This window comes from Triticum urartu, chromosome 3 (assembly GCF_003073215.2).
Source record: "Triticum urartu cultivar G1812 chromosome 3, Tu2.1, whole genome shotgun sequence".
Classification (NCBI taxonomy): domain Eukaryota; kingdom Viridiplantae; phylum Streptophyta; class Magnoliopsida; order Poales; family Poaceae; genus Triticum; species Triticum urartu.
Genome location: NC_053024.1, coordinates 116,471,382 through 116,484,132, shown reverse-complemented (window position 1 = coordinate 116,484,132; position 12,751 = coordinate 116,471,382). Strand labels below are relative to the sequence as shown.

Sequence of the window (12,751 nt, the reverse complement as noted above, 5' to 3'; positions counted from 1 at the left end):
GTAACAAGTGACAATAAATTTCAGCACACTATATAAATGTTTCCTTACCAAAGGCGCTTCACTCCCCGGCAACGGCGCCACAAAATAGCCTTGATGACCCACAAGTATAGGGGATCAATTGTAGCTCTTTTAGATAAGTAAGAGTGTCGAACCCAACGAGGAGAAAAAGGAAATGACAAGTGGTTTTCAGTAAGATAATGTCCGCAAGTGCTGAAATTGTAAGTAGCAGAGTAGTTTGATAGCAAGGTAATTTGTAACGAGCAAGTAACGATAGTAGTGGCAAAAGTGCAGCAAGGTAGCCCAATCCTTTTGAGGCAAAGGACAGGCCAAAATAGTCTCTTATGATAAGCAAAGCGTTCTTGAGGGTACACGGGATTTTCATCTAGTCACTTTCATCATGTTGGTTCAATTTGTCTTTGCTACTTTGATAATTTGATATGTGGGTGGACCGGTGCTTAGGTGTTGTTCTTACTTGAACAAACCTCCTACTTATGATTAATCCTCCCACAAGCATCCGCAAATATGAGAAAAGTATTAAGAATAAATTCTAACCATAGCATTAAACTTTTGGATCCAATCGGTCCCTTACAGAATAGCGCATCAAGTGGGGTTTAAGCTTCTGTCACTCTCGCAACCCATCATCTAATTGCTACTCCACAATGCATTCCCTTAGGACCAAATATGGTGAAGTGTCATGTAGTCGACGGTCACATGACACCACTAAGGAATCACAACATACATACTATCAAAATATCGAATACATATCAAATTCACATGATTACTTACAACATGATTTCTCCCGTGACCTCAACAAAAGTAACTACTCACAAACGATAATCATGCTTAAGATCAGAGGGGTATTAAATAGCATATTGGATCTGAACATATAATCTTCCACCAAATAAACCATATAGTAATCAACTACAAGATGTAATCAACACTACCAGTCACCCACAAGCACCAATCTATAGTTCCGATAACAAGATTAAACACAAGAGATGAACTAGGGTTTGAGAGGAGATGGTGTTGTTGAAGATGTTGATGGAGATTGCCCTCCCCAAGATGGGAGAATTGTTGGTGATGATAATGGCGATGACCCCCCCCTTGGAGGGAAGTTCCCTCGGCGAAATCGCTCCGCCGTAGGGCAAAAGTACTCCTGCCCAAGTTCCGCCTCGAGACAGTAGCGCTCCGTCCCGAAAGTCCTCTCCTTATTTTTTTTTTCTAGGTAAAAATGACTTATATACCAGAAGATGGGCACCGGAGGTGGGCCTGGGTGAGCACAACCCACCAGGGCGCGCCTGGGCTCCCTGGCACGCCCAGGTGGGTTGTGCCCACCTGGTGGGCCCTCTCTGGTAGTTTCTCCAATAATCCTTAAATATTCCATAAAAATTCTCCGTGAAGTTTTAGCTCATTTGGAGTTGTGCAAAATAGGTGGCTTGACGTAGCTTTTCCAGGTTCAGATTTCCAGGTGCCAGAATTCTCCCTCTTTGTGTATACCTTGCATATTATGAGAGAAAAGGCATTAGAATTACTCAAAAAAACATTATTATAGATAAAAACATTATAAATAACAGTAAGAAAACATGATGCAAAATGGACGCATCATTGGGTTCGACACTCTTACTTCGAAAGGACTACAATAGATCTCCTATACTTGTGGGTCATCACACCTTCACAACAGTCGTAGACGAATAAGTGAAAATTCTGTAGGAGCGAACATGTCGTCACCTAGTATCATAGCATTTAATGTTGGCCCTACACTACTGCAGAATTTCAGCAACGTCTCATTGTCGGAAGAGTCTAAAAGCATTCGGGGAAAATTCTATCCAAATTGGGTTACTGAGAAATATCTTACGTCTCAGATAAGGATGACAATTTTATCCATGGACACGGATACCCGTGGATACCCGACCCGAATGGATAGGGTTTGGGTATGTTTTTACGTCCATGGACAACATCCAAACCCGGTCTGATTATACATGGGTAGGGCATGGACATAATTATGTATCCGTGGATATACCCAAACCCGACCCGTTAGTATGACATGTGGGGCAAAATTCAATGATCCACACTGTCCCACCTTCCAACATAATTTTTTCTGTATAAAAAATGAAAAATAAGCCATGCAATGTTTCCCTCACCGTACCTTACTGCACGGTCGCATCTCATTCTTCTATCTCCTTGTTATACGCCCCATTATTAACCTACTTTGTCTCCTCGACTTACTCCCCCTAGCCCCCCTAGCCGCCGGCGCTGCCAGCCCCTCTACTAATGGTGCAGCACTTCAGCAGCCAAAGATCCAACTCCATATCCCTTCATCTTGGCTTCTCCACGCACGCACGGGTACGACGGCCTGCCGGCGATGGCGGCCGGACGGCCAAGCTCTGAGCTGTGATGCGGAGCAGCTTGACGTACAGAAGCACTGTTGTGCCGAGGACCAGAAGCACGACGGGATGGGTGTGTCGGGAGGCAGTCGCAGATCACAATGAGGAGTGTGACCTGCGTGACCTTGGAGGAAGTAATGGCCACACCAAACAGCCGGCAACTGGAGCATGTATATTAGGTGTTCCTGTACGCCGTATACATACACCTAATCTTTTGATCCCTCAATCCCTCTCTTGTATGCATATTAGATGTTCCTGTACGTGAGTGTGCAGCATGTGATGTCCTGAATTTCTACGAAGTACTCTTATACATAGTTTACATTAGCAACTGGAGCAGAGATTCACAGAATTAGGTATTGTTTTGCTGGTTACTAATTTAGTCATAGTTCGTTGGTACATGGCACTATAGATATGCATGTTAATTAGTAATTATGTATTACCACATCAGTGAACTTCAATCTCGAGGCTGTGAATGATTAAGACTCAGTAGAATCCGAGATGTAATTTTGGCAGGACCTCTTGTGGTTAGCCCTGGAAATATTGACTCAGCTGGTAGCCCAACATCTAACACTCAAGCTACTGCTGTCGTGGGAGCATCACAAGGTCGGTTTAGCAATAAGAGAAATCTCACACCTTAGTGTTATGAGAAGGTAATTTTGAGAAAAAATATATTAATGGAGAATGGAAAGCTGAGTGCATGTGTTGTCATAAACTTCTTACCGCGATGCCATTTTGTGAGAAATCGAGAATCAGAAATGATGTTGTGTTATTGCGATGTCATTTTGTGAGAACATATAATTGTGTACTTATGTTTAGTCGATGTCATGTCATTTTGTGAGAATCTAAGAGTTTTTTTATGATGGATCTGATGTCTCTTGCAATTGCTCTTGATCACAAATAAGAATCTAAGAGATGATTTGATGTTGTGCACTTATGCTATGTCGTTTTGTGAGGATTTGAGAGCTTATGTGAATCTTGTGCAGTTGTGCTATGTCTTACGTATATGTGTACGGAGAACCCGATGGATAGCCATATCCGATGGGTATTCATCGGGTTTGGACATGGATATAATTTTCCGCCCATGGATATTTTCGTGGATGGGCACGTATTGCCTTCACGGATTCGGATATGGATTTGATATTGTTCAACCCGAGCCGAACCCGATCCATTGTCATCCTTAGTCTCAGACGAATGCAATGCTATTCGCCTTGAACTAATAAAAGAGGAAAAACATGTTGATTCTGCTGCAATACAAGTTAGATTATATCAAAAAGGAGAAAGCATTGCGAGTGGATAGAATTATCAAAAAAGAATGGTGATTCGGACAACAAAATTAATTCGATTATTGAGAAGGGCGAATCAAACATTACATGTGTTGAATCAACTAAAGAGAAAGAAGTAATGCCAGTTGGTAGAACCAATGAAAAGAAAGGTGGTTTGAGTGATGGAAGTGCTTCGGTTGAAAAAGCCGAATCAAATAGTGTATTGTTCGAATCTTTCAAATCCAAGGAGGCAAGCATCATTGAAAAAGGGCATGGCAAGCATAGTAAAACATGTGCTTGATTTTGCTGAAGTTAATGAAACCTATTTCCTGCCTATGAGTTTCATGGCATAGAACTTGACGAGCATCAAGAGCAAGAACATATAGCTGAATGAAGTTCGCTTGACAAAGACCTTCAAAGTAGTGAAGCACGGAACCAAGCAAAAGATAAGGTGTTGGAGAGCTATCCGAAGGCGGAGCAAGGTATTGTTAAAGTCACACAACCATTATGCTCACCCAACATATTTGAAGAGGTGTCTAGCAAGTGACTTACCTATTTTTTGATTTGCTCGCCACTTTATGGTTGATGCATATATTAGAAAAATTACTATAAGATATCTTGAAGGACCAATGAATAAGGATAATTTACTTGTTAGCAATACAGTTGTTATAGAACATATCGGTCAATACATTGTACCATTCCAAAAGGTAGATAATGACAATTTAATGCAACCAAAGATTTTTCATTATCATGTTTAAAGTTTATATTTCAATGGGTAGCTTTCTTTGTTTCATACTTGGCTTACACTTGGTCTCAATTTAGATTTATATGTTATAATTATTCTGATTTTAGAAATTTAAAGCCAAAGGTTATAATTTTATAGGGAAATCGATACTAGTATAATATCTTATCCAATGATGTCGGGAAAAGTATCCGAAATAAAATTTGTAGCCGAATGAAAAGATGTCAAATCTGAATCATTCATGTGCTTAGTTCCAAAGCCGTTTTCACAGTAAGATCAACTAGAAACATAAGAAGTGCATCTTCAATTCAAGTATGTGTGATTAAATCTTTGATTTGCTGTTGAAGAATAATTATAATAGAATTCTTGGTCACCATGTCAAGCTATCAATCCATGAATGAATGTATTGTAAGTTAGATGGTTAGAGCATAATTTTGAGCATTGCAAAATGTTCTGTCAAATAGTTAAATTGGCCACTGATAAAAGACGACTGAAATTTGTTGAAACACCCACGGATGACCAGTCTATTCCAATTGGTCCTGATGGCAAAAGGTTTTTGCATCGATTGCTTCAAGCCGATTCATTTAAGATAAAGTAAATTTTACAGTTGATGGGATAAAGCAAAAAATTGTTCATAAGCACAATGATGATATTCTTGAAGTCAACCATTCCATCAAAGTTACGATGAAGACGCCAAGCCGGGGGGAGGCAGCAAGAGATTCCAAAGGTCGATGCTAGCAAAACCAAATGAGGCAAAGGCCGAAATAAGCACAGGGGTAAAATCAAAAGTCACCTTCGCTAAGCCATTAGATAAATATAAAAATAAGAGTAAAGAGAAGAATGCTTATCGGCTAAATCATGCAACAAAGTCAAGATCAGTCCCTGGGAGCAAATTTTGAAGACCAGTATTGGCAAAGGAAGAATTTAATGCATCATTTCCATATCCTTGTTTTGGGCCGCCAATGCCAACGTTGTGAATACCACCCTATGCTTATATGAATCCATATCAATCATCGGACAAGTATGATTCAAGGGCACATTATCCATCTTATTTTAAACCATCTCACCAAGATTATGCAGCCCCAAGAAGATCAACATTTGATAAAAAATCACATGTCAAAAGACAGATTCACTTAGAAGGAATCGGTCCGGAGCACAAGGATGAAGAAAGAGGTGGTCCCCATAACCGAGTCCATAGCTATTGTGCAAGCATCACCAGACAATCCCCCATCCTCCATTGCCACCATCCAATTGACATGTGAACCATCACCATCATTCAGTACCGTCAGGCTATCATGTACACACCGTCAAAGTCGCATAACAGCGAGGCGGCTTCGAGTAGGTGGTTGCCTCACCGGCTCCCCTTTTTTCATCCCCACCGCCAACAGACATTAGCGACCGTGCCTAAGGACGGCACGGTCGATCTCCTGGATCAAAGACAGGCGGGTGGGCAGGCACACATAGTGGCTATAGATCGATTGGCGTTGCAGAGTACGTGTACGCCCTCACATAGACAGACCTTGATCCCATCGGCAGATCGTAGCCGGACTGGGTTCCAACAGCATATTCCTTGCAAAGGCGATTCTTAGACGACATAGACTTACATGTCGGGGCGGTGTGGGCTCCGTTCATAGACGCGATTGACTCTCGTCGTTGATGGTATAGGCTAGCGGCGGCGGAGTTAGACAGCAGCAGACAGTTCTTTCTTATCTCATGTGAACCAGCACGACTAAATCGGAGGTAGACGCCGGCGACGGTTAAGCTCTGGTACCCGGTTCACAGAGTAGATTATTTTAAAACTACCGTGCGCCTATGTATGCTGATGTGTATGAACTCACCCATCTGTGTGTGCAGGCACCTATGTGTGTGCGGATCCATGTGTGTGTATATGTGTGTGGGTGTGCGCATATGTAATGTTTAACTTTCTATTTTCGTTTTCTATAGTTTATGATTCTTTTTACTGTAATAAGAACAAAAATGATGGCTGTGGCGCTTATAAGCGAGTCAACTCATAACATTTAATGTATCATGCAAATTGTACAATTTAGATTTACCCTTATCTACCTATCTTCATTCTTGAAAACTAAATTTAATTTGTACAATTTAACAGTGTAGAATTAACCGACACTAGTGGACACCGACTTAATTATCTCTTGTGGAACAGGTAGATATGTGTTTAGACTCAACATGGGAAAAAATGTGGAAAACGTATCTAGAGAAAAATAATAATAGTACAGAGCAAAAGAAATGATTTACATTAAAAAATCGGACGACTTATAAATAGTTGTTCTCATATCTTATACTCCCTCCATTTCATTATCTTCTCGTCGTAGCTTTTGCTCAAATTGAGTCCAACTCATCACAAACTCGTCACAAGGACCTATATGGCATAAATGCTTACATCTATATCTATATTTATATCTATATTAATATAAAAAGACCCAAAGGGACAGATTTAATTAATCTCGGCCATCAAATCATATCAATCCAACAACCTAGATTATTTCAATATCGAGCGCTCAACACGTTTAGCATGCAGTTAATTTCATATCAAATATAGTACTAATTACATAATAACACGCAAATAATATCCTACTTAATATCCGCATGCACTTAATATACTTCTAAATTAACGTGCATTGCACGTACACATTAACTAGTTATAGAAATTGTAGAATTATAAGACTAGTCATAGTGTGAGTAACTTAGCTAGTAACATAGCACACCCCGAAATTTTTTTGCTTATGTGACATGTAGTTAATGAGAAGTGGTAACATAATATATTACTATAACGTAGTGCTTTCCAAGACAAGATGAGTCTACAAGCTAATTAATGAAGTCTTCTATTACACTACTACTGTGTTACTTTGCATTATAAAGATAGTAACTTAGACTAGTGACATATGCATGATACTAATATAAGTTACTCCCCACTATGACCAGCCTAATACAGCTTAATTATTCAGTGGAAAAACCAAACATACAGCACTCTGATACCATACATTGGAAAAACAAAACTATCTATATATCCATCATACAATAAGAAACACGCGTTAACTTTATTGTCCACCCTTAAAGATCCAAGTAGGTATGACGAGCGTAAACAACTAAACATTGACAATTTATAATTAAACAGTGATACAAACAGCAGAAACCGTGTAAAGTATCAGCAGTCCTCCTAGTCACTACCGTGGTTCTCAACCACGCACACCACTGCGCTTATTAACAGTCCCGCAACTATAACAGCCTGCTATTTTCTGAAACACAAGTTCTGAATCACCAAACTGAAGCCACACACAGGAAATGCAGGATGAGATCTTATCTATGTGGTGAGGATGGGGGGAAGGTAGTCCGACTTGGCGCCGAGGATGCGGGCCCGGGTGTCGGGGAAGAACTCCATGCCCGGCAGCTCCGTCACCACGCCGTCGCTGGCGACGCCGATGGGGTAGCTCAGCAGGTGGCCGGGGAGGTCCTGCTCCAGGTCGTCGCTCGAGTATATGTCCCAGTACTTCTCCGCGATCCTGTTCACCTTCTGCACGCACTCGACGCTCTCCGGGCGCTGGAACACGTCGTCCAGCATGCCCAGGTGCTCGTACCACAGTGCCATCCGGAAGCCGTGGATCTGGCCCCGGGCCGGCTCCCTGTTGGCTAGATGGTATGGCTGGTAAGCGCCCATGGCAATCTCGGAGTCCCGGGCGCCGTCCATTGACCGTTGGTTGATGTTTGCAGACCCAATGATGATGTACTCGTCATCAACTGAAAATGGAAGAGGTGAAGTTAGTAGCTTTAAAGAATAACAGGATCCTTTCAATCCACACAGAGGAGAACAATATAAATCAGTTGTTCAATGGTTTGCCAACAGGAGTACCTAACAAGCGATAGTTTATTTCGACTGAATTTAAGAGACAAATCAAGAGCAAGAATGCAATCTTCAAATGAAATACAATGTTATCAACAAAAAAAATGAAATACAGTGTTAGGAAGCATATGACAAGTACATTTTAAATAATCAATTCTTTGTGAATATTAAAAATTTAAGCCTCTAATCTTTCAAGGAAGGAAACTGAATTTGAGTTGCTATTAGTTTTCCCAATGAACGAACCGTGTATGGATGAACAGATGCAAACATTAGATAATGCGCTGCTTCAACATGCTTTATAAGTAAGATACCAAAAAGAACATGCAATTCATTCAAAACCTTGATATTGAAATATAATGCAACCCACAGGTTAAGTGGAACTGAGGGAGTACCTATCATCATTTTGGTATGAACGTAGATCATGAACCTCCTAGCCTCTTGAGCGCGGACGTAATCAGTATCAGGTTCTGGCTGCTCCTGGGGTTCATATTCCCCATCCTGCTTCACCTCACGGTTACCTAGGCAGAAGAAAGTGAGGTATTCCTTGGGGTTTGCTTCAATCCCCTTTGCCTCGAGAGCTTGTGTGATGTCAGTGTACATCATCTCCATTGTTCTCCTTTGCCAGTCCAGAATTGCTTGTACAGATGCGCTCTCTGGCATGCCCTCAGGCCACATTGGCACCACAACATAAACAGTAAACCGTTCTCCGGCTTCAATCTTGCTGACAATCTTCAACGAAAGCTCCTTAGGAATCACATGCAGAGCGCCAATTTCTTCAGGCTTGATGCCTTCGGGCTTCCAGCAGTAGGAACTTCCAAGGAAGTATTGGTTCTCAATGTAGATGAAGTCCTTTGCCCGTCGGATGGCATTTATGTATGCATCCTGGATGCTCCTGTCAATGATTTGATCCTTTCCACTTACAAGCCCAGCCCTTGCAGCTTCCTCAGGAGTATCAGGGAAGCCAAAAGCAGCACCACCATCAATAGATCTGAAGAGCTGGACATTCCATGTATCTCTGTCCTCTGGGAACATGACGGGAGAAGGGGGGATAATTATGTCAGAGAGATCCCTGAGCTGCACGAGAAGATCTTTGCCACCCTGCTTTCTCCATCTCTGCTCGAAATTGTAAAGAACATCCCAGGCAATTGGACCTTCCAATCGTGAATGAATATCATGCCATGGCTCTCTTGGGCCACCTTTGGTGATGGATGCAGTCGCGAAGTTAGGCTGGTGGAAGTCATCATGGTGGACAGTGTCAAGTGTCCTAAACAAGGAGTGGTACTGAGTGTCATATCTTCCGTCGCAGAGGTCAATGCCACCAACGAAGCTGAGTATCCTCCTTTGCTCGGAGCCCTGGCTTGGCAATGCATCGTCAACACATACTATCTTCTGATGGTGAGTGAACATGGTTGAGATCTGCAGATCCTGAACAATGCTGCCTGAATCATCGGGGTTACGAGGGCACAGAACACAGTGCACATCGGTGCCTTGGAAGTAATTTGCAGTCTCCTCATCATGGGTGGCCATCAAGCCATCTCTCTTCAGCAAGCCAACTGAAGTTCTATCATCCCACACTAGCATAAGGACCCGGACACCTTCGCTGGCCTTCCTCTTGAGTAACTCTCCGAGAGTGACGTCTCCTCCAGGTTTGGGGCGATTGGTGTCCCTAATCAAGGTGATCTCAGTGTGCACAGACCAACCAGTGATGTAAATCAAATGCTGAGCATTGCTTATGGCATCAAAGATATCCTCCCAACATCTGGCAGGCTCATAGTTCTTGCCGTCCGCAAGCGGAATCTTGGGGATAAAGTTGTCTGGGACATGAGCATCTTGGTACAATCTAACATTGCATCCTTGCCTCTGCGAGAAGAAGGTGTAAGGAACACCAGGAAACTTGACGCTCCGGACACCCCTCGCCCAGTTGCGGTCCTTCTCAACGCCAAAGTACTGAAGCTTCACATGGATCTTGCTCTCACCAACAGGCTCCCGGTTGTCATCACAGATTTCAAGCCACCTATCGATCTCCTCGCCTTCCAGGAGCTCTCCGACAGGCAGGTACGCCCTCCCAATGAGCGTCGCCCCGATCGCGTTGTCGGCCTTCAGCGTGAAGATCACATCGGCGGCAAGGTGCGCACAGTAGATGTGGAACGACTCGTACCAGCGAGGATTGACGGGCTCGTTGCCCAACATCCTGGTACGCCCAACACGAGCTTTCTCGAGATCAATGGTGGCATATAGCTTGGAGCTTCCTTTGCCAACACCGACAGTTTCCTCAATGCCCTCTACAAACTGTCAAGATAAACTTGCTGTGTTAGAACATGAAGAGTCACATCATGGGCATGATTACAGAAACACACATCGCATACATCAAACTGCGAGTCCAGGCAAACAATTCAGGGAATGAAGATGTAACCACGATCAGGCCAACCTTTAAACTACTGGGCAACTATCATAATCATCTACTATCAACTATGGTAGGCGCCGGCATAAGCAAACTCTAGCAACGATTCTGGATAAAATACGCAGTGATTCTCTGTATTTTCAGTTATTTTTTACCAGTACTAGTAAAAAATAACTCTTCATGTTCGGCTCCCTAACCGCACCAGTTTACCATGTGCTAGTGTAGACCAGCACGTCTCGTCGTGCGTGGTAACGATCAATTAATTGATTCTGCTTGGACGGAAAAAACTGATGGGAGAAATCAGAAATGATCCGTGAGTAGGACGGCCTTGTAGAAGTAGAGTACCTTGCGGATGAACTTGGGGGCGCCGCCGCTGGCGCGGCCGGGGTGGGAGAGCGAGGAGGCCTCGAAGATGGTGACGTGGAGGTTCCCATGGAGCAAGATCTGAGCCATGGCGACCGAAGGACCCCTCCTCCGCGCTCCTGCTAGTCACAGTCACCTGCCTGCACACAAGCCGAGATAGCAGTTACCTACCGAGAGCAGGGGAACCAGGAAAGCGCGCGGACCGACCGAGACCACCACCGGCAGTCAAAACCAGAGCGGCAGCAAGCAAGCAAGCAACGAACAGCAGCGCCCGCGCACAGACCACGCCCGGCCCGCCATAGCCGCAGCACAAGCGGAGACCGACCAGCGAACAGAAGCAGAAACGCACCGCACCGACAGCCAGGAAGCGAAACCGGCGGATCTGGCCGAGAGCGCAGCGGCAGGCACGCACGGCACTGCCGCCACCGCCGCACTGAGCTTAAGCGGCGAGCGGGTAAGGGAGAGATAGGGTGGTCGGAGTGGGAGAGAGAGGCTTACCACCACCGCCTGCCGCTGGTGAAGAGGACGACAAAGAGGGGACGGGAGACGATGAATCGGGAGGGAGGCAGATCCGATCGGGCGGTGATATACAACTGGAGCTGTAGAGTTTTAGACGTGGGACGGAAAGAAAGAAAAGAGCGACGCGGCGATTTTTCTTTCCTTGTCTCCGTCCTTTTTTTCTCTGCTAGTATAGTACTACTAGAGGGGCGCACGCGGCGGGCACGTCACGGGATAGTAGCGATCGGGGCCGGTTCCCCCGGATACGCGTCGCCTCCGCGGATCTCGAGCCGTGGAAATCAATCAATTAAGAATGGGATCGAAAATGGGGAGGGAGGGAGCTATCCGTACTCCGCCCGTCGCGAGCAGCTAGTTAACCGTGGGTCCATGGCCACCACGTCCCGATCAAATCATCCAGCCCCGGTGGCCTCCGGTAGCATTCGTCATGATGGCCTCGTTTGTTTTTCAAGTTTCAGATTGCTAACCAGCTCACCAGGTTCAAGTATGGATCTTGTATTTTTCTTTTAAAAGTTATTTCAGTCTTTTTCATCGTCAATGAAAGGACAAGTTCTCATCCACTTTCAGGCATCTATGATGGCTTCATTAATCTCAAAACGTTGTGTTGGCTTGGTATCTCTTGAATGTACTTATGGAGATAAGGTATATGCGTATTTTCATAGAGTTAGTTGAGCGCATGTGTGTATACGTGAGCATCTGCAGGTTAGCTGATCAACCACTTCGTCATGCCTATACAAATCTGAAATTTTGTGTGTCTGGGCCCATACATAAAGACCGTCAAAGACTACTGACGTAGAATTGTTCCTCCTGTCATAATCCTCAATCAGCAACCCTGGAAGGGCCTCCATGGACAACGCACTTCCAATCCCTGAGGCAGAACATCTGAAAGAGAAACAAGTTCTCGCCTGGCTCTCTGTACTTTGCCTCGGGCCAAGCTCCACACAGACTTTTAGGATATCGAAAAATGGCCGAAGAACTAAAACGTACGAGACATGTTCAGGCGCCCGATCACAAGCCATCTAGCTTCTGACTCATTGCTTGACTCCCTTCTCGCCGATGATCACCTCATCAAGTTCCCCATCCTGCACCTCTAGGTTCCTCATCATCTCTTCAAGATTCCCCTCGATCCAGCCCTCCGCAGAGGTAGCTGAGCTCTTGCCCATTGCCGCCATCGGGAGGAGCAGCCTTCCAACACCTGTATTGATCACAAGGACCCGTGTGAGT

At 44.3% G+C, this 12,751-nt stretch overlaps 1 protein-coding gene across 2 annotated transcripts; it reads right to left on the bottom strand.

Moving 5' to 3' along the window:
- Positions 1–7,423: 7,423 nt before the first annotated feature.
- LOC125543207 (phospholipase D alpha 1) lies at positions 7,424–11,766 on the bottom strand. Of its 2 annotated transcripts, none has more exons than XM_048706474.1 (4): positions 11,510–11,766; positions 10,994–11,151; positions 8,640–10,536; positions 7,424–8,144 (listed from the first exon to the last, which is right to left on the bottom strand). In XM_048706474.1, exons 2-4 carry the CDS (start codon positions 11,099–11,101, stop codon positions 7,711–7,713), a joined length of 2,439 nt encoding a protein of 812 aa, XP_048562431.1. In that variant the 5' UTR covers positions 11,102–11,151; positions 11,510–11,766; the 3' UTR covers positions 7,424–7,710. The 2 variants fall into 2 exon arrangements, with proteins under 2 accessions (XP_048562431.1, XP_048562432.1); XM_048706475.1 differs by lacking the exon at positions 11,510–11,766 and adding an exon at positions 11,361–11,489.
- Positions 11,767–12,751: the final 985 nt, after the last annotated feature.